Consider the following 22,799-nt stretch of genomic DNA (forward strand, 5'->3'; position numbering starts at 1 on the left):
TTGTCCAACTTTACAGTATTAAGTTATTCAAAATACACCTCTTCTATGATTAATTACAATTTCTGAATGAAAAATTACTTTTGAAATGTATAGGAATATATTAGATCTAAAAACAAAGTGTATATTTGGTGTAGCAGTGATTGTAAAAATAAAAAAACCTAATTAAAATAGTTAATTTTCATTAACATTTTTTTTTATTAAAAAACAACAACCTCAAAATTGATTTTTTCAAATGTACAAAGCACATTTAAAAAACATGAAACACATTCAAACACATAAAACACTTTCAATACTTTTCATCATCTCAAACAAACATTCATTCATTTTTATTTCTCATTATTCCAATTCCATTTGTCCATATCAAATAGTAACTAGCTTGCATATCCACCAAACAAACAAACAAGCAAAAAGAATGGTTTCCAATGACTTGCAGGCTCCTGCATGTAAGCTCATAATATTTGTTTGTTTTAATTAAAAAAATTTTTTTTTACAGTGACGCCAAATTCCCTGCATTTATCACACTGGCACCAGTTCTGTTTCACACACGGTGAATGAAAGTGAATCTGATTCTAATGAATGGATGTACACGCATGCATTGGATGCTGTGTTTTTCCTCACAAATATCCCTTGCAGACAAAAAGAGTCCCTCCGAAACGGAGCTCCAGTGCATCTTTGTTCAAACACTACTGCAGTGTTGGTGCAGTGCAGATGATGTCATTTCCACCTGCTGCTGGCTGGCTGTCTTTCTCTCTCTCTCGCTCCCTCCACTCAGAATGCGGCACACGTACTCTCATGTAGGCTGGGGGGGAGGGGAAAGGGGAGGAGGGACCAAATTGCTCTACAACGGGGCTGTGACATAATCAACGCTCTACTACACCTCCAGCAGCCTGGAGACGACCAATCAGATGCCAGCAGACCAGCCAGGCAACAGAACGCTAGAGAGCTTTGTGTCAAACCCGAAACTGTTGAGGGGCAGCATTTCAAAACAGACAGACCTAACTCATGTTTATTAACGCAGCCGTGGAGAATATGTTCAGAGGAAATGGATGAGGCGATGTTATTTGCATTTGCTGTATTCAGGTGAATAAATAAGGTGAATGCAAGGTAATTTGACAATTTTTCGCAGTCATTTCAATTTCAAAAATTGGCCCAATTTCTTGAATTCCTATACAAAAATCAGCTCCCAAGACATGTTACAACAAACAAATGCATGCAAAAAGCAAGTATCATACAGTTCAAATGGTTCATTTCAACTTTTAATATGCACTTTAAAAAGAGCAAGATTCTTTAGAAAGTCGTAAATGCATATGAGGCTATCTTTTAAAAGCATAGAAAATGACATCTTGAGTTTGTGAGCATGAATCTGACTTTTCCCAAGCACCCAACAACAACCTTCACCAATACAGACCAATGACGAAGCGCATGCATAAACTAGCTCAAAGGTGTCCAGAAAAAAAGCCAACAGTACTTAACAGACTGTGCCAGTGTGAGTTACCGTTTTTCAGGAGATCTTACATCAGCCTTGGTGCTGCTCCTTTGGCCTGGATAGCTCTCCTGGTCAGGCGGACCTCATGTGGTTGAGCACAAGCCTTGAGTGAGAGGACTAAACTCTCTATTCACTGGATGTTTGAGTATCTCGTGGTAATATCCTAATGCAGAGAGCCCAAGCCGGTTTCTCTATTTCATCAGAGTTGCATCATGCTCTTGAGAGTGGGGGCTTCTGCACCACTTTACAGCTACAAGCGCAACAGGGGCTCGAAATCACTCACTTGTTGCGGTTTATTGTGCCTGAGATTGGTAATAAAGAGACTATGGGCTTTACAGTCATCAGAAATTAAACGAGCATTTGACAATGCATCAATATGTCAAGGAATGATTATTGCACATTAAACTGCACTTGCTGACAGAGTTGTTTTGCATATTAAGTAAAGGTGCAAAATGCAATTTGCACAGTGCAATTTCCCATTTTGCAGGCCAGTTTGGAGAACCGATGTAGAAGAAACCATATCTGGTGGGCTGAGACTGTACAGCAATCCAAAACATCTTTAAAGTGTTGATTGTGACACTCTTTGATGAAATACAGCTGCCACCTCTCTTAAATAAATGTCCAATGACTGTCTGTTGGTTAATGACAATAATATACTATAAAATAATCAATGCATCTTAAACAAAATAGAAAGTCTAATGTGCACAGAAAATAGGATGTGTACAGTGTTTATGATAACTTATTAATTTCTGGATGATTGCTTTATTTATTTATTTTTCATCCATTAGCATATCCGATACTCACAATCTGAGCTCAGAGAGCATATTGACTCTTTCATTTTTATTCTTAGGGTTTAAAAGAGCTCATGCTCTGCTGGGCATTTCCACAGGATTTGCTTTAAATCTATAACAGACTAATATCCTGTTTAAGCCCATCACTATAAATGTATCAAACAGAAATGGAAAAAACGAAAACCCACCAATGTCCCTTTCGACAGGATTTAGCTGATAACATGCAATGATTTTGTCTTAAGGGGATTTAGCTCAACATGGATTTAAAGCTGGGATAACAGCTCCTAATGCTGTGGACATTGGTATATCTGGTAGATCACGACCCTCAAACAGGTGCTTGTTTTGGATAGAATTGGACAGAGACGAGAATGCTATGATAATAATGTCAGTCATACTCCCAGCACTGATTATTTGTATGAACTTTCCTTGTCTAACCGGAAACATAACTTCGGCTTAAAAACAATTCAGTATTAGCTATTTAAATCCTTGTTCAGGGTTTATCAGACATGTACTGCCTCAGACCACAACTTTGACAAGCAAAAGCTTCCAGCACAAAGACATTGGCTTCTGGAAACAAAGGTACTCTTGTTTTTGTGTGAATGTTTATCTTTCTTTATTTTTGACTTTCTTGAGATATTATGCACATATGTCTGCAAGTAATAGACAACAATAGGCTTCAAAGAGTTTTACTTAAAATACTTTAAATACGGTGTTCAGTGTATCCACATAAAGAAAGAACTTTGACTGTTTTTCCAAATATGTAAAATACATTACTGACAATGAAACTAACTGAAAATTTTGCAAAAAACAAACAAACAAACAAACGAAAACATTCTGAATGACATTACTAAATAAATAAATAAACAAACAAACAGATAACTAACTAAATAAATAAACACATAATCTCCATAAAGAGTTGCATACTCTAGTTACACATGAAACTAAAAGTGAGTGCAACACAGTATGTGCTCAGATTTAGTTCAGTCTGCATGGAGAGTAGACATACAAAAAAAAAAAAAAAAACATTTTAATCTCAATCGACAGCAAAGAACAGCATGGATGAGACACATCTGTGTGGGCGCTCCATTAGTGGACTCAAGCCCTGACAGCAGTTCCTAGAATTCCACAGGAAATCTCATTAAAGCAGAACAAGGAACTCTGAACTGCAGATTTAGGGTTGATTATGGTGACCTAGATTGAAGTTTCCTTGTAAGGGCATGTAGGCAGGCCAGCAAAACAAGAATACTGAAATTACTCGATTTAGGTTGAAATCCTCTTGACTTTTGTGATGTGATTTCAGTGAGATGTGGCAAAGATTGCAGATTGTAATTTGACACACACAGATTAGAAACTAGTGTTGTTTGTAATAATAATAAAAACAGCGAAAAGACTGAATAAAAAAGGGAAATGACAAAAGTTGTCAACAGGTTGGTAAAATAATTTAAATGGGTCTGCCAGCAAAACAACACCGCATCTCATTATTACACTGTATAATTCTAGAAAAAGGGTCAACTTCGTGGCACAGCATATTCGTCCTCTCCCTCTGGAGCGCTTAACAGAAGAAGGGCAACAGTCTGATCCTCTCAGCATCACTGTCGCTGTCCACTGCCTGTGGTGCTGAAAACAGACGCACTACACCTGACTAACTCATTGTAACCAGATGCTTTAAGAGATCTGGAGGTCTCAGTGAACACCGGCTAGTAAAAGTTCACAAGCCTTTGCATACAAGCTGACCTGGCTATAACCTGCACAACATCATAATTCTACAACCAATCATTTAAGGAAACTTCCACTCTGAGTCTATTCTAGTCAAATTTTCCACACTTCACCCAAAATGCAATGAAATATCTTTACAGCAGAGAAAATGCTCTCACTGCTGTTGAAACATCACAAACAAGGGAAATAATATTGCAGGACACACAACAAAGACACTGTACAAGCTATATTCATCTTTAAATAGCTTGTGCATGTGGATCAAGTTAATGTCAGTATGAAAAAAAAAAAAATCACGCGTACTAACCCGACTCAGCCAGCGTGTTCTGTCAATCACACATGTTCTCCATCCAGCGTCAAACTTACTGCAGGAGCCTCTTGGCAGCGAAGCCAACAACAATAGAACAAAGTGTAAGTGCGGAGTGTGTAGGGAGAGAGATACAGACCCCTCATCCCCCTCCTCTACACCTCCTCCTGTTCCCTCCCCATCCCTGCTGCCGATGCTTTATCTTCTCCGCTCGCTCATGGAGACGCGGGGCTTCATCCGCCGCAGGTACGCGCTTTACGCACCGCTTTACGCGCAGTCGTGCGCCACCGGCTGGCTCTCTAAACACCCGGTGACACCACAGTCATCTTTTTCCAAAGAAAAACGGTCGATCAGATAGAAAAAAAAAAATCTACGTCTTGTCCTATCTTTTATACTGCGAACGCTTTACGCGCACCAACCATTCGCCTCGGAACCGCGATCGGTTTTTGCGTATTTTGTTTAAGTGTTTTTCTGAAAACGTTCTTCTGTTTTATAGCGATTGACGACAGCTCCTAGACCCGAAGCTTTTCAGTTTTGATGTTTTTGAATTCGCTTTTGACTAAAAGCGCGCGAATCTGAAGTCGTGTCGTGGTTGGATGTGGACGTGTTTTTCTTTTGGGAGTGGCAGCGAAACACAATGGAGCCGCTACGATCATTCATATAACCGCTTGGAACAATGTGATGGTCGCTCACACGGCGACAAATCTGTGTCAACAGGAGTTAGGCTTACTGCTCCTGCCCCTCTCAGCCTCTGTCCTGTGGTTCAGTACCTGCAATGCTGCAGAAAAACTGTTTTTCTCCTCTCTGCATTATGACAAATCAGGCCAGGCGGTGTGTCGTTCAGCGCCACGCACATAACGGTCTGGATGCACGCAGACAGCATGCTGGGAGAACTGAAGCTCGATTAGACGAATAAGATCTCATCTCATAAACTCAGATCACACTTTTTCAGCGTTTTTACATCTTAACATCTCAAATACAACTAGAGTCTAAATTGTTGATGCAGGGCTGAATTTCATTTGGAAATTGTGGAAAAATAGGCAAAGTCTATTTTTAGGACTCATAAGATTTATTTAGATAAATTGTTTCAGTTGAAAAATAAAATAAACATCAAACTACTCACTGCAAAATTCTGTACTTAAATACCGAGGTTTATGCTGCTTTTGATTTAAAAGAACTACTATTTTCAGACTGGACTAATGAGAACTATCTTTGAGAGTAATAATAATTACATTCACTTTATTGTTTGCAATTTAAATGTTAAAAAAATATAAAGCAATGAGTTTATTATTTATTTATTATTACAAAATATGACCTGGATACTTCCTCTTGAGATTCACTCTCAGAAAATAAACAACAAACCATATTTATTTTTTCATTTTTTTTTTTTTTTTTTACCACAGAACAAGTCCTTATAACCTGACTAGTATATATTCCACAAACAGTTGAAGCACCAAAAAAATACACCATGAGTGCAAGAACAGACAAGTCTTTTAAAGCCTTTTCAGTGTTCTTTTATCCAAATGGATCCTCCACTGATTGGTATTCATCTTTAAAATATCTTAAAAAGACCACCAGTCCAGTTTGACCAACTTGCTTATTCAGGCCCCAAAAAAAGTCTTTGTGAGTTGTTTTTATTTTACTTTAAGACTAGACAAACACTAAGTCGTTAAGTTGGGACTTTTTTCAAGTATGGTAGCACATACTCAGAATTGGTGCTCTGCATTTAACCCATCCAAGTGCACACACACACAGCAGTGAGAAGTGAACACACACCCGGAGCAGTGGGCAGCTATAGATCCAGCACCCAGGTAGCAACTGGGGGTTCAGTGCCTTGCTCAAGGACACTTCAGCCATGGGTATTGAGGGTGGAAGAGAGTGCTGTTCATTAACTCCCTCCCACCTACAACTCCTGCCAGCATTGAGACCCAAACCGGCGACCTTCTAGTAACTAGTCCAGCTCTCTAACCATTAGGGCACAGCTGCCCCACTACCTAGCCACCTTGATTGCAATGCATGCAAAACATTTGTTTAACAGCAACAAAGTCTTTATTTATTCACCTGCCATTCATTCAATTCATAAGAAACATGTAATCAGATGAAACATCCAAAGTTTGTTCACAGTGTATTGCTGAAAATGAAATTAATAAATGCAAAATGATGACAACCAAAAACAGAGCTGTGTAACAGCGGTATATGATGTAATGCAAGATAAATCTCAAACGTACCGTCCAGTGAGAGCCAGTCGTGTTGAGAAGAGGGCAGGGCAGGCAGGGCACGGGCTTTATACTCAAACACCACTGAATTGGAGATGATTTGACTGCTGGCTGCTACCTGCAGGGTCACCAGGCCTGTGTCATGAGCTTTGAAAGGATACAAGACACAAATGAATCATTTTGAATGTGCAAAGAAATGCCTTACAGTGTGAAGTCCACACATTTGCAAACCATTTACAATGGTGCTTTTATTTATTTATTTACTTAGTTATGTAACGGTGGAATTTTAATGAGTTCTCTACAACAGCTGTTAAAGAACAGTCCTTTGTTTGTTCACAAAGACCACATGATATATTCATGGACTACAGTATAGAGACCCAACACACAACGTTTGAAATATATTATAATATTACCTGTTTGTTTATTTATTTTTAGCATCAAAGATACCTAAAATAAGATGTTAGATTGGGACCACGTGGCACTCTGACTGATGTATTGTCTTTTTATCTTTTAACTTTATTTGATGATTTTAGGATACTGAAATGTAGCTTTATCACCCTTTCCTTTAAAAGGAGAATGCGTAATGTCTGTATATACATGTATTGTAATGCAATACCTGGGCAGTAACAGCGTAGCACCCCGGGCTGGATGAGGGACGCCGGAACTGTTATCTGATCAAACAGACAGGAATATTCACTGCTTGCCTCCTGCCATGGACCGGTGATCAGCACCTTCACACCACCCTGAGAAATACATACCAATATTATTTAGAAATGAGCACAGTTTCCTTTCATGTAAACTGTTAAAACTTGCAACAGTGCTATCACCCCCGAAATTGGTTGGTTACATTTACTGTGTACTTGCATTGTAAGATTTGATGTAAATTTGCATTTATTTAAAATGTCGGTACACTACAAGAAAGACTGAATTAAAGTGCATCTATGATGATATCTTTTTCCAACAAGGAAAATGTCACAGAAATAAATAAATAAATAACCAGGGTTTGTGAGAGCTGAAGTGTTGTTGTGTTGAGATCTAATATCCCTCAGTCTATATTAGTCTGACTGCTTCCTTGCCAATGGGCATGTTAATAACAAGCCGAACATGTGTCTCATGTGGCCCAGGGGCTTCTGGGACAAATACATACGCCACTTGTTGTAGAGAAGACCTTGAGCTTAGCATTCAGAACTCACAAGACTCAAATCTATTCTTGCATTAAACAGCTTGTGGCCGATTCTCCTGTAAGCTTTCACTCCACAGGTTTTACCAGAATTACACAAATTCCTTCATGTTCCCTGGCCTTTGTTTATTTAAAGGGACAGTTCACCCATAAATGAAAATCTGTCATTGTTTACTGACACTCACATTAGTCCAAACCTATATGAGTTTTTCTCTCTCTGTTGAACACAAAAGAAGATATTTTGAAAAAGGTGTACAACCAAACTGTATTGTTTTTTTTATATAATACTGGGTCAAGTCACATATATTTAGCCTCTATGTTAAGACAAGTTAACCAAAGGTTAATCAGTCTCAATGTTTTTGATTCAACTTAGACTAATCTACATTTTTATTTAACTGAATAAAAAAAAAAAAAAACATGACCAGACTAGTCTAAAAGGTTTATGCAACCGACCCCAGAAATGTCAATGTCTACCATCAACTGTTGGCTAACAGCATTTTTCAAAATATCTTCTGTGTTCAACAGATAAAAAGAAACTCAAATATTTTGAGGGGGAGTAAATGATGACATAATTTGGGTAAACTACCCCTAAGTAACCCCTCTGTTATTACAGAGTATTAATGATTTTACAATGTCTAAATCCATTCCACAAAATTCTGCAGATTTTCCCTCCACATTTGGACATTTAGACATCTCAGCTGCCCCCTGCTGGCTATTCCTGCACACATCCATAGCAGTCGAGTGTTTTTCTTTTAGCTCTGCAGAAGTGTCACAAACTCACCTCAGGATAGGACCACTCTGGAGAATAGTCTGTCACCACAAACAGCCTTCCGGTAGCCTGTAACATTCCCATGTTCCCATGCGCCACAGCTGCCGACACGGCCTCGGCCACCTGCATATATGCCAGCTGTCCTGCCTCACCCGCCACTGCCCCAGCCTGCGTAGACTGAGGGCTGCAACACGACTGGAGACAGAGGTCTGCAGAATTGTACCCCCTTGCCCCATGAGCTACTTCATCTGCACCTTGTTGCGCAACAGTTCCAGAGGAGACCTGCCCCTCTGTTCCCGAATGGGTCATCAGCTGATGGCTGTAGAGAGAGTTGGCGCCAGCCACTACCGCCGTTCCACTTCCACCCTCCACCGAAATGAAGTCATTGATGAGATCTGAGAACTGATTCCCGAAGGAAACGTCAAAGTGGTCCAGATTAATCTCCATGGAGCCCCCTCCGTTGGTTCCACTACTGCCCAGGCTCTGGTGGGCGCCCACGGTGCTAAAAAGCCCCTGCACCAAACCGGCTCCTTGCAGGAGCGGCTGGAGCTGTTGACTGGTGGTCCCACTTGTCTCGGCGTCATTGCACAGGGTTCCACTTTCTGCGCTCGTTCCTCCAGATCCTGGCCCGACTCCACCACCTTCTGTTGGTTGCTGGAGGTAGTGCTCTGCACCTCCTACACCCTCGGCTTCACCTCCTTCACCAGTCTGCAAATGCTCCCTGGGTTTCATAAGACCATCCGAGTCCTTCTCCTGAACACCTCCTTCTCCTTGTTCTGCTCCTATTGGCTGTTCCAAACCACCCACTTCCTCATGCTCCTGAACCGGTGTTTGAAAGCGGTTCTGGTACTGCAGAAGCTGGAGTGACCCAGCCGGTCCATTACGTTCGGTTGGAGAGCCGCCGTTGCAGTTAGAGGCAGTGCGCTGACTGGGGTGGGTATGATGATGGTGGTGGAGATGCCCGTTAGTTCCCATTGAGTCCGTCTTGACGACAGACAGGCCCATGTAGGCATTGGGGTCGTGAGAGTTCTGGGTCGAACTGGAGTTGTTCTGGGTTTGGGACTGTGGAGAACCTTGCAGGAAGAAGCTGGGGGAGTGACTCTGGTGGGCCAGGTGAGAGCTGGAGATCGACTGGCCGTAGCCCGCTGCTGACATAACACTAGATGGGTAGTCTTGCTTGGCATCAATTGCACTGAAATCCATCTGCTCAAGGGTAGTGCTGGGACTGAGTCCACCTCCAGACGGCAACAGTGAACCAGTGGGAGTCAGAGCCAGGGAGTTTTGGGCCGAACCGCCGTTTGAGGAGCCAGACATACTGACAGCGCCGCTCACCACTTCTCCAACCTGATAGCCACTCTCTTTCGCCAGCTGCTGTTCAAATGACGTGTCCTCCGTTTTGATGTTCTTCACCAGAGAGGTACTGAAGCCGTAACCGTTGTCGCTGAGTGGCGGGGAACACCTCAGCCCTCCGTTACTGCAGCTGCTCCTGCTGCTCTCCTCGGTTTTCAGCCCATTCCCTCCGTAGGTCTGACCTTGCTTGGGGTTGTTGAGGAAGCAGTCAGGGTCAAAGTTCATATTAGTCTCGGGCAGCTTAATACTGCCAGATTCCAGGTTACTAGACAGCACCAGTTCTTCAGACACACTGGCTGGGGACAGCATAGCAAGTCCGTCTGTGGACCCTGCGTCAGTTAACCCCACTCCAACCGCTCCAGCAAAGGCGAATTTGTGACTGTCGGCTGTCACTGCTAACACTAGACTGCTTGAGGCTGTGTCGGGACCCAAGAGGTGAGCGTTGGGGTCTACAGTGGGGGACATGCTATAGACAGGGTCTCCGGAGACCTCTGACATGAATACAGTGGCGGACTGAGACAGGCTGCTCATTACCGAAGCTACGTGGCCCATTCCTGTCACCACGGGACTGTCGGCCATATCGGGGTCAGAGTTTAGCCCGCTGCTAATGGAGACGGGTGAGCTCTGGGTGGTATCTGGCACTTCCACCTGGTTGGATGAGGACACCTCCATACTGTTCTGGTGAAGCAGCACTGGCTTGTGCACCTTTCCGTTCCTTTTCTCTCGGCCGCCCGTTCCACCAGCTCCGTCTGAACCTGCCCTGCCATTTTTGCCCCCACCGTGGCTGTGCTCCGTCTTCCCCTCTGACACGTCGTTGTTCTGAACCTCGGAGTGGGTGCTGCTGTAGGCGCCTCCAGTGCGTGGGTCCACTTTCGGTGAGATGATACGGTGTTTGGCACTGTTGCATTTGTGATGCAGGCTGCTCCCAGCACCTATAGAGAGCAGACACATTCTAGGTTAACGCAACCTAAAAAGAGTTTGACCCATACAGCTAAAACATGCATTTTGATGTATTTTATTGAAAATGCTGTCACTCTGTTTAACAGAGAAATGACAAATGCTATGTGCATCGGCGTTCAAAAGTCTGGGATCAGTAAGATTTAAAAAATGTTTTTAAAGAAGTTTCGGATGCACTTTATTTTACAGTACGTGTACTTACATGTACTTATGGTGTACTTACAGTGTATTTATCTAAGAAAGTTCTGGTAATACAAGGTAACTACATGGGGTAGGGTTAGGTTTAGGGGTAGGTTCAGGGTTAGTACCTAGTTAGTTATTGTAATTACTATAATAAGTACATAGTATTTACATGAGGAACAGGACTGTAAAATAAAGTGCTACCGAAGTTTCTTATGCCCATCAAGGCTGTATCTATTTGATAAAAAAATACAGAACCAAACTTTAATTGTGTGATATATTATTGCAATATAAATTAACATTCCAATATACTGATTTATAATCAAAGTTTGAAACAGTTGTGCTGCTTAATAATTTTGGGACCTATGATAATTGTTTCAGGATTCTTTGAAAAAAAAAAAAAAAAACAGAAAAAAAAAATGTTTATTCAAACAGACATTTTGTGTTACAATATATGCTACTATTCAAAAGTTCTCTCTTTTAAATTCCTAAAATAAATTAATACTTTTATTCAGCAAAGACATGTTAAATTGATAAAAAAGTGTTAGTAAAGATGTATGTTGTTAGAAAATATTTGAATATATACTGTTCTTTTGAACTTTTTAATAATCAAAGAATCAAAGAAAAAAGTATCCCAAGTTCCAAAAAATATTAAGCAACACAGCAGTACAGTAAATTTATATATATATATATATATATATATATATATATATATATATATATATATATTTTTTTTATATATATATATATATATATATATATATATATATATATATATATATATATATATATATATATATATATATATATATAAAATGTTAGTGATTAGGAGTTGAACATTAAATTGTCTGAAAATATTTGTGATATATGGTTGAGAAAATGTATTTTCACTAGACTCAAGTGTCATCTGTCAGTGTGATTTCAGAGAAAATTAATGAATTGGTTTCATAATCCATTTCGTTTAATGCAAATGCATGAATCAGTGTCCAACAGTAATTTGTTAGCATTCAAATAATTTTTACTTGACTCAATAGTACCATCTACTGGCCATAATCTATACTAAACCTGAAAAGATGATGGAAAGTCCAAATGTAAATAATATATGACCAGCTTTATATTGAAATATAAATATATTTCATAATACCTTACATTGAAATCCCTGATAAACTGATCAATGGCTATCAATAAAACCCACATAGTTCTTATAGGAGAATAGAATGAATCAGCAGTCATACAGTAAGAACTGACTATAATAAAACGAACGTGGACTGAAGCTGAGATCATTTGGTATTGGAGAAAGTTGAGTTCACAGTGAAATCTTGGACTTATTTGCACTATTCAAGGCTGTTACAGGTGTCTTTTTCTCTCAGGAGATGAAGCTTTTCTTTAATGGGATAATATAGAGATATCAATTGGGGTCCGGATCCCTTACCCAGGTTTCCCGTGCAGAGGCAGTTGTGAGTCCGGGGAGGTGGTTTGGTCTGGTGGCTGTCCAGAATTTGCTGCACCAGCTGCTCTGCTGAGAAGCCAGTGCTGCTATTCCCATTGCTGCAAGTCCACTTGATGCCATGAACTGCCGGGAGAGAGGAGGAGACACAGACGTCAGCCAGACAGCCACACAGACCAGCACCTCGCCAGCACCCCCCTACTGACACTGCAGGGGAGAGACGGCCTAACTGTCCCACCACTGTCTACGTGAATGTCACTCATCACGGGCCCAATCCATCAAGCGTGCTGCCTTTTCCTACAGAAGTGTTCCGGAGTCCTGACCTTTTAGATTTTCCTACCATGTGCACATCAATATAGAGTCATTTACCTCACCCTGAACAACCATAGTTACTGTATTTGCATTACTGTATAGACATTATTAAAACACAATCTTATAGGTGGAAAAATGTATTTATTGTTGGTTTTCAGCCATAGCTGTATCCTTTCTAGCCACAACCATGAACAACAAATAATTACTGCATTTGCTTTACTGTAAGGGTAGGTTTAGAGTTGGGGTAGTTCTTGACGCTAATAAACCATCATTTGACATGCAGCATTTTTTTATTTTATTTTTTTTTTGCCGTCGAACTGTTCTACCTAGTGTTTTAATGGTTTAAAGGTAGCACAAATCAGTACACTGGGTTGAAGCATCTGTGACATATTTTAGATGACTACTGATTTCATTTAGTCACATCTCTACATGACATCGTTTTCAATTAAAAACAGAAAACTGGTTATATATCTTAGCTGTTCATTTGAAAATGGGTTTCAAAGTGCACATTTTTGAATGTTATACTGTAATTGTCTTCGTGTAAACTACAAAAACGCAATGATGTCATGCATACGCGTATTACGCATGTGTTTCTTCACAAAGTGACATAACGCGTAATGTACATACTGCAACGTTTTCGGTTGTTTTAAAATATATAAAATGAAATTCCGGTTATTTGAACTTTGTAAACTTGCATATATCATGCAAAAGTTAGCAGGATTTATGATTAAACTTGGTAATGACAGGCCGTTTGGATATAATATTTTGGAAATATATTTAATATAACCTGGCCCAGATCTAGTAACTTGTTTGCTTTTATTTATTTATTTCTTTTTCTTATTTGCAGGATTTAAACATGGTAAAATGCATTAAATGCAGTATTGAAGCATTAAATAGCTTAAAAAATTATAATAATTCAAGCTACATGGATTATTAAATCGATTTTAATAGTGTTTAAATGATGTGAAATCATATAACTTTGTACAGATAGGATTAGAAAGTTATTAAGTAATTACACTATTAGAATTTAAGCCCATAGACTTTCACTGTAAGTGCATTACTGTACACAAGTGCTGTCTATAAAGCATAACATTTGTATTCAACATGGAACATTCACAAAATGTCACAACATTTTTTTTTTTTACGTCCACATGAGCCATAACTCTGGAGATAACAGGTGCTGTTTCAGATCACTCAAACACTGCACACACATGTAGGCTACTACAACAGCTTCAAAACAATGCAGGGATGTAGTCTGATAAAACACAACAGTGCAACACGGACATCTGCTGGGCATTTTGAGGTACTACAGCTAATAATGTATGCCATAAGCCTGAACCACTCTCTCTTACTCTCTCTTTGCTGTTCACGTGCAGGATGTTTTAGGAAGAGGCTCTGGGTGCTGGTTTAATGATCTGAAAGCATCACAGATCTAAATGAACAGAGTGACAGTTGCTAAAGTCATCTTGTTTGCTTCTATAATGTTAATAGAAAACACAGCATGGTACCATGGCGCTTCATCTACTGAGAGCATAATCTCTCATCTTTAAGCCCAGAAATAAACATCACAGTCATCTGACACAATCCAATTAGAGACACTCAGAGAAGAACGTCATGATTTTAGTCAATACAAATCAGTTTGTCTTAGAGAGAGAGAGAGCTGCATTACACAGCTACTTATATATATCATGCACAACACACACACACGCACACACACACACACACACACACATGTCCGGGTCATATTTCACACCAATATTATAAGCGAGAAATTATATCAAATTTGGCTTAAATGCAGCAAATTTCACACTGACTTCTTCATGAGAATTAAACACATATTGCCCACAGATTTTCATTCTGTAAATAAATAGATAAATAAATAAATACACAGATAGTGTTCTACTGAATATACATTTTATTTATTAAGTCTTCTATAAATAAATTTAATTTTTTTAATCGTTGTCTTTGGACAGGCTGTGTTTGTGTACTTTATTATTTAAATAATTGTGTTATTTTAGTATAACTGAGGTTATATTATAGTTTTTTAAACATATTTTTGAATTTTAAATTTTTCTTTTCATTTGAAAGATTTAGTTGTGTTATTTATAATTTTTCTTTATCAATTATATATATATATATATATATATATATATATATATATATATATATATATATATATATATATATATATATATATATAGTTTATATTTATTTAATTCAGTTTTAGTTATTTAAATCCAGTTATAGATGTTTAGATTTTTCTTCCATTTTCGTTTTAATTTAAAAGTAACAGCTGTATTCTTATTCTGTGTTTGTCATTTTTTTTTTATTTGTTTCATTTATTCTAAATCAGTCAAAGCTTTACTTTTCACGGTTTCAGTTTTAATTAACTAAATAACAATGCACTCAATTTCTATTTGCACTAAAAAGCCAAATATTCTGGACAGTAAATTCATCTTATTATGAATCAAATTAAAGATGCTTAATTTACATAAGAACACAATTAATTAAATGTTCTTTTTGCAATACATGACATTTTAAGATATTTTGAACCTGAATTCTAACCAGAATGCCCCTTTGATTCCCCAGTACATATCTGGGTCCCATTAGATCTGAATAGCCTGTGTCATTCAAAACACATGAGTGGTGAGAGCAGTCAGCCTGTGATAGCCTCCTGCCAGCAGAAGGTGGCAGTCCTGCACCGTCACTGAGCTTCACTCGCAGAAGGTCATTCAAAGAGATGATGATGATGATGATGATGATGTGAGAAGCGCTGCACTACCACATCACGAAGTTAATGACTCATTGACATGTGTTCAGATTTAAAAGTCACTCCAATATAACAAGAAAAAATAACTGCTGTGAATGTACAGAGAGTGTGTGACCACTGGTCAGCTGGTTTTGAAAAGTTAAAAGCACAGGTGACCAGAGAACAGCCATCAATAAAATGTCCGAGCGCCAATGCGTTAGATATAAAATATCACAACAAATGGCATGTTTTTATATTGTATTATCTATTGCAATGACGTTCAGATTTGAAGTGTAATTTAAGCATCCAAATATGTTTTGGGGCCGTTGTAGATACAGATGCATCTTCTCTGAGATGAACGTGAATATATAGCAAATAAATCGGTCTTTGCTCTAAACTAACTAGATATCTTTTCTCTTTCAGGCATACGTGTTGTTTGACACTCACACATGGGTTTGAGCTGCCCGATGAGTTCTTCCTTGGTCCATTTTGCCCACTCTTTCTTATCCGTGTTGATGGAGCACAGGATGGGCCCGCACGGTTTCCCACAATCCTCTATGGCGGGCACGTTCAGGTAGTGGACCAGCACGATGTCAGGGTTCTGAAGAAAGAAAAAGAAGACGAGAGAAGCTGATGAGATGAAAGACCACAGATAATGAGAGGAGAAGGAAGTGAAGACAAAAGTGAGTTTAAATAGACACAGAAGGAGAACAGTGACAGGAAAAGAGACATGTCTCGAATAAAACATGATCAATTCTGGTAACCAAACAAATATACATATATGCATTTTTAAATTGTGTATATTACAACTGTAGTTTTATTTTGAATGTTATTGTTAACCATGAAGATGAGCGTCCTGTGTGTGAACAGAAACTGCTGAATCATTTGTTTCCAAGCAGTGATTCAGAGCACATATATAGTCATGTGTTTTCAGTAAACAGGCTTCGTTAGCTCATAACTGTTTGGAAATTTCAATGGTTTGGTGCTAGGGGCGATCTATCTGAACCCATGAAACAGTGTGTGTACAGTTTTTACACATTCATTTGTGGACATAAAATAAAAACAAATATAAAAATAAAAATAAAGAGTTACTCTTTTTCTGCATGTTTTTGCTGAGTTCACGGTGTCACCAGCGTGTGGAGTTTTGAGTGATTCAAAATGAAATGAAGTGAATCATTTTGCAAAGGAACTTTTAAATGATTCAATTGAATTGAAGTTTCATAACTTCAAAAGTTACAAGAATAAAAATTAAGATAAACAATTTAATTTGAAACAAAAATATTTTGATTTCTATTTTAATTAATCTATCTATCTATCTATCTATCTATCTATCTATATATATATATATATATATATATATATATATATATATATATATATATATTGTTATTTATCTCATATATTTATAAAATTATTTATTTTTCATAAAATTAACATAAAAAACCTTTTTGTTAAATATTGAATTCAATGCTATTTTTTCAATGCTATGGAAGTCAATGGCTACCGTCAAATGTTTGGTTTCCAACATTCTGACAGAAAGTTTGAAACAACGTGAGGGGGAGTAAATGATGTCAGAATTATCATTTTTGTGTGAACTATCCCTTCAGTGAATATTTAGAATCAGAATGCACAATCTGAGCTGATCATAAAATGCTCTGAATTCATGGAATGAATGTTATTTAAAAATTATTTCCACAGCATTAATGTTAATTTGAGATATGATGGAAATGACATTCATTAGTTCAAAAAAAAAAAAAAAAAAAAAAGTCAAACTCATAACACATTCATAAAAATGTAACATTTTTGGTAAATTGGTAGCATATGTATTAGTATAATCTGCACAGTGGTTTAGGCTCATGCCTAATTTTCTTCTAAAAAACCTATATTTCTCTACAAATCACATACATATTCATACAAAATTTCAACGCTACATTTTTGTAACTAGTCAGGCTAGAATTCTTCGGTGATTCATTATATGTACAGTAAGTTTATGCTGATATATCTTGGCAGCAGGCACATTAAATTAGTGGTGTGTAATGAAAGCATGTATTACGGGAGTCCATGGGGTCAAAAGTGCATGTAGTTAAAGAAGCACCCATATACAGCGTTCATAGAGAAAGTGAAATTAACCCATGCAATTACAAGTCCATCTAAGCACACACACACACACACCTCAGAGAATCTCAGCCGCAGTGGAGGAGCAGAGGCGTTTAACGTCAGGTCTGCGAGTTGTTTTGCGTTCTGTGGCATGGAGGTGGGTGGCGTTAATTGGCAAGCACGCGAGAAAACACAACAGTCTCCCATTCTTCGCCCGAACTCCCCGGAGCAGATGCCCCCAATTAACTTCGAAGTATTTACCAACATCAAAACATCGCAATTCACGCCGGCTCAGAATTACGGCCATAAATTATCCTAATTGACAGCATAAGAGTAATAGGTGTTGTTTAAAGCTCAGCTGCTGTAAGCTTGAGACGTAGGTGTGAAGGGGATGCGTGGAGCTTAGGGGGCAGAAATCCAGCAGCTTCGAATGACTAATCAAACTGAAGAGCACAGATACACTCAAAGGACACGCTGATACATGCAGCTATAGACTTAAACCAACAACAAAAACAGCCAGGAGTGTTGTGCATTTAATGCTCCGCTAGCCAAGAAAGTGGGAGAAATGTAACTCATATACTGTATTTTTTTTACTCATTACTTTACATTGTGGACTCAAGCTAAGTTTAATGACTTAAACAAGTTTTGTTGCCTACATTTTTTTTAAAATCAGAATTGAGTATATATTTAAAACATTTTCTGACACTATTGGCAGATCACTTAAGTTTGCATTTCTCAGAAAACAAGACTTGAAGAAATAGTTCAAATAAAAAATAAATGGTTGCTGGTAGCCATTTCCTTCTAATTTTTTCCTCCATAATATGGAAGTTAATGGCTACTGGCAACTGTTTGGTTACCGACATTCATTAAAATATCTTCTTTTTGAGTTCAACAGAAGAAATTCATATTGAATTCAACTGCATGTTCAGTAAATGTATCTTGATTTCAGGATGTTTACCGTATTTTCCGGACTATAAGTCGCACTTTTTTTCATAGTTTGGCTGGTTCTGCGACTTATAGTCAGATGCGACTTATTTATCAAAATTAATTTGACATGAACCAAGAGAAATGAACTAAGAGACATGAACCAAGAGAAAACATTTCCATCTACAGCCGCCAGAGGGCGCCCTCATAGAGCGCCCTCTCACGGCTGTAGATGGTAATGTTTTCTCTTGGTTCTTGGTTCTAAATAAATGCAACTTATAGTCCAGTGCGACTTATATATGTTTTTATCCTAATCATGACGTATTTTTGGACTGATGCGACTTATACTCAGGTGCGACTTATAGTCTGAAAAATACGGTAGATATTTGTTCCAGAAAACAAGACAAAATACGTTGTAAATTAAATTAAAAAATAAAATAAAAATGCAGTGTATTGTTCATATTTAGGGTTAGTGCTTTACCACTCATATTTTCTCCAAAACATTATCTGGTTTATAACTGGGGTCGAGTAAAATCATTTTAATAATCCCAAGAGTTCCTAATCCTATTTTTATTTTGTACAGTCAAACTAAAAACTATTTAACCTAATTCATAACATACCTTTCCATCAAAGTTGTCCGATATTATCAAGATGAAATTGTTCTGACATTGCATAACTACACTGAATAAATTGTGATAATGTAAGAAACGTTAAAGGTGTCTGACAAATGTTTGGTTTGACTGTATGTGTGTTGTTGGATTTAAACGATTTAATTTTCTTGCTGCAGACTAGATCGAGCCACGCAGAATGTGTTGTCATTTCGTGCATCTTCATCTGAAAGCACAGCTGTATGGAGGGAAAGGAGGACTGGGAGCTCAGACAGAGAGAAATGTGGCGGCCGCGGGAGCTTGAGCCATTTCTGAAGCTTTGTCAATGTTAAACCGTCAATAAATTTCCCCTGCTGCCACTCACTTACCTTCTCTATCAATCTACCTCCATGCTCTCCTCCCAAAAGTCGTCACACATTCTGAGCTAATCGATGAGATACAAGGCAAAACTTGACTTTAAAATGCACTCCTTTTTTCTTTGCATCACCTTTGGTTTTTAAATAGAGCCAATGATTCAGCGCTCTTGCCCGAAAGAGTTAGTACGTCTCTCTCAGGCTCCGTGAAAGATGGAATCAACTTCTTTCTCAGCGTCCGTCCGGCAGCCTATTAGCATTTTAATATTGCAGCGTTAGCGACCAGATGGGAGACGGAAAAAAGCTAACACATTCAGGGAGGCATATTTCAAGGTGTTTGCACAATACCTTTGGTAGAGTTGGGGGGGGGGGGGGGGGGTGCTGATTTCATCACAGTCTCAAACATGAGAGAAATTGGATTGCATTATTTGTTTGCCTTTTGAAGGCGAGATTTTACTGTTTTGTGCTAAAACTTCTACAACAGAATATTCACCACCTTTCACGGTTTTCATGAGCGGAAAGGTTCTGGAAAGGGGATTCAGTTGCTCAAAGGTGTCGGATGTGATACGTGCAACAGACAGGCCTTTTATAGTTTCGTTCTCCGACCACAGGATGCATCTGCAAAACTGACTTTGGTTTGATTGTCTGGCTTTGTGAGTCGGATCTGTACTCAATGCTAGAGCTCAAATCTATTATATAAAATCACAATTCTGAACGGCTTGGGGCAAGTGCACATGGTAAAATGGATTCATTTAATGGGCTAAAATATTTACTAAACAATCACTAAATGAATTTATGACCATGAAGTTTAAAAAAAAAATTCTTACATTTTTAATCAGCATTAAACAGGTGCATAACATTTTTTTTTTCTAATCAGTATTTTGTCTTGTTTTTCTAAAAAATATCTGAACATCCTTAAAGATGTATTTAAATGAGAGAGAGAAAAAAACATTTCTTACAAAATGTATACTCTTTATGCAAGATAACAAGAAAGGAAGAAAAACAAGTAAAAAAAACCCATTCATTTATTATTATTATTATTATTGTCTACATGCTTTCCGAACATTCATCTCTTCTTTTCCAATTAAATAAAATCCTATAAAAAGCACACTTAGTTGATAGAAATACACTGTCGTTTAAAAGTATGGGATCAGTAACATGTTGAATGAAGTTTTTTATGCTCATCAAAAACATATTATTACAATTTAAAATAACAGTTTTCTATTTTAATATACTTTAAAATATAATTAATTTCTGTGAAGCAATGCTGAATTTTCAGCATCATTACTCCAGTCTTCAGTGTCACATTGTCCTTCAGACAGTCCCTCCAGAAAAACGGGGATTATTTTTGTGATTGTTGCGGGCAAAAATCCTTGATCTTGCGGCAGGTTTTCTTAAAAAATGCGATGGAATATGCAGGATATTTTTGCAATTTCATGCGATGTAATACAGGAACTTGCAAAAACTGCGGTTTGATGAAAAAGAGAAAAAAAGGTGATCCCTCCAACACCCTGTTCTCACTACTACTTTACTGTAAAGAGTCATTACTTATGACTAACTATGATAAGCAAGCATAATAAACAACATAATATTTAAGATCTCATTCTGTTTTATTTCAGACCTTAATTAACACATGACCAGAGACAGTCTCTGCTCAAACTTACAAAACATCGAGTCAAACAATTTCTCTAGGTTTACAAAAGGAATATTCAACAACTTCTGTATAAATGAATAAATAAAATATTTAAAAAATGCTGTTTTACAGGAGTTGCAAAGTGCAATCTCTTACTGCAAAGTAAATTATTTTACATACTACTAATATACTTACAACTGTAAGGTTTTGGTACTATTCTGTAACAAAAAAGTGCAATCTTACAACTGTAGAGGTGCATCAACTTTTGAATGAAACTACAACAGTCCACTGTGAAAATGAAAACTAACTGCGTAGCCTCTAATACTGGCCTATCATTCGCCATCCTCATCCTCATCCTTCTCTCAAAATAATTTGCCCCCACTGTCATGTAACACACCGGGTAACTGCTTTGCGCGGTCTTTTGCGCTTATTTTTGTTATGAGAATGATTTGCGTGCTTCACCCTGGTTTCACCGCGGGGTTCGCAGATGATGTTCATGTCGCGCAATTACGTCACTTCATAAGGTTCCCATTGGGAAATAATGGCGATTTACTTGTGTGAAGTAAACGCAACATTTTTCAACTTTCTGCTAAGATATATGTGACTTTTTTGCAACGAAAATACAGGGATTATGAAATCATGCTACCCCCGCATATTTTGCTTCCTGAAATCGGCAATTTATGCGGCGAAAGTGCGGCGTATTTGAAAAAATGTGACCCCCGCATAAGTATGCGGCTGATTATGCATTAAATCAGGCGATTGCATAATCGCGTTTTTCTGGAGGGACTGTTCAGAAATCATTCTAATATGATTCATAATCAATGTTGGAAACAGTTGTGCTGTTTTTTTTGTAAAACATTTTTGGGACCTGTGATAACTATTTCAGGATTATTTGATAAATGACAAGTTAAAAAGAACAGTCAGTGTTTATTCAAAATAGAAATTTTGTGTTAAAATACACACTACAATAATAAAGTTTGGCATCAGATTATTATTATTTTTTTAAAGAAATTAATACTTCTATTCAGCATTGGCGTTTTAAATGAATAAAAAGTGATAGTAAAGACATATATTGTTAGAAATGGTTTCTATTTTTTAATAAACGCCGTTCTTTTGAACTTTTTAATCATCATCGAATCAAAGAAAAAAGTATCGCATTAAGATTCAACACTTATAATAATTCAGCATACTACAATGATTTCAGAAGGACTATGTGACACTGAAGACTCAAGTAATGGCTTATGAAAATTCAGTGTTGCTTTGCAGAAATAAATAATATTTTAAAGTATATAAAGTATATGTAGAAACTGCAATCATATTTTAAAATAAATATTTATTTTCTGTACTTTTTATCAAATAAATACAGCACTGATGACCATAAGTGACTCAATTAAAAAACATTTAAAAAATCTTTCGATCCCAAATTTTTGAAAGGCGGCATACATGTAAATCAAACAGCCTCTTCAGTGGTTTTTGACCAGAATAAGTGGATGTCCTCTAGATGTGTACTTCTTTTATATTTCAGATGGTTGTACTGTCAAAACCTCAATTTGCTCCACAATGTGCTGACTCACCCTTGTTTTCTGAACTGAATTTTATAAGTCGTTCTCTCAATTTCACTCTAGTTTGTTTCCCAGTAGTGCAATACTTTCTGTGGCTTATTGCAGTTTTAACACGACTGTAACCTGGCAACAAGCCTTGACAAGACACACACACACACACACACA

The 22,799-nt window shown here is 37.8% G+C and overlaps 1 protein-coding gene across 11 annotated transcripts in view; it reads right to left on the reverse strand.

Annotated features, from left to right (window-relative positions):
- The window catches only part of LOC127967855 (calmodulin-binding transcription activator 1), a 289,173-nt gene that overhangs the window by 12,032 nt on the left and 254,342 nt on the right, over nt 1-22,799 (reverse strand). For 9 of the 11 annotated variants that reach the window (XM_052568601.1, XM_052568597.1, XM_052568596.1 and 6 more), the window contains 5 exons: nt 15,905-16,058; nt 12,382-12,522; nt 8,475-10,744; nt 7,130-7,256; nt 6,526-6,660 (listed from right to left, as the gene is read on the reverse strand). In XM_052568601.1, coding sequence (XP_052424561.1) covers nt 6,526-6,660; nt 7,130-7,256; nt 8,475-10,744; nt 12,382-12,522; nt 15,905-16,058 — 2,827 coding nt within the window. The remainder of the gene's footprint in view (nt 1-6,525; nt 6,661-7,129; nt 7,257-8,474; nt 10,745-12,381; nt 12,523-15,904; nt 16,059-22,799) is intronic. The other 2 variants (XM_052568602.1, XM_052568600.1) reach the window with 1 other exon arrangement.

The sequence above is a fragment of the Carassius gibelio genome, chromosome B11 (assembly GCF_023724105.1).
Source record: "Carassius gibelio isolate Cgi1373 ecotype wild population from Czech Republic chromosome B11, carGib1.2-hapl.c, whole genome shotgun sequence".
Taxonomy (NCBI): Eukaryota; Metazoa; Chordata; class Actinopteri; order Cypriniformes; family Cyprinidae; genus Carassius; species Carassius gibelio.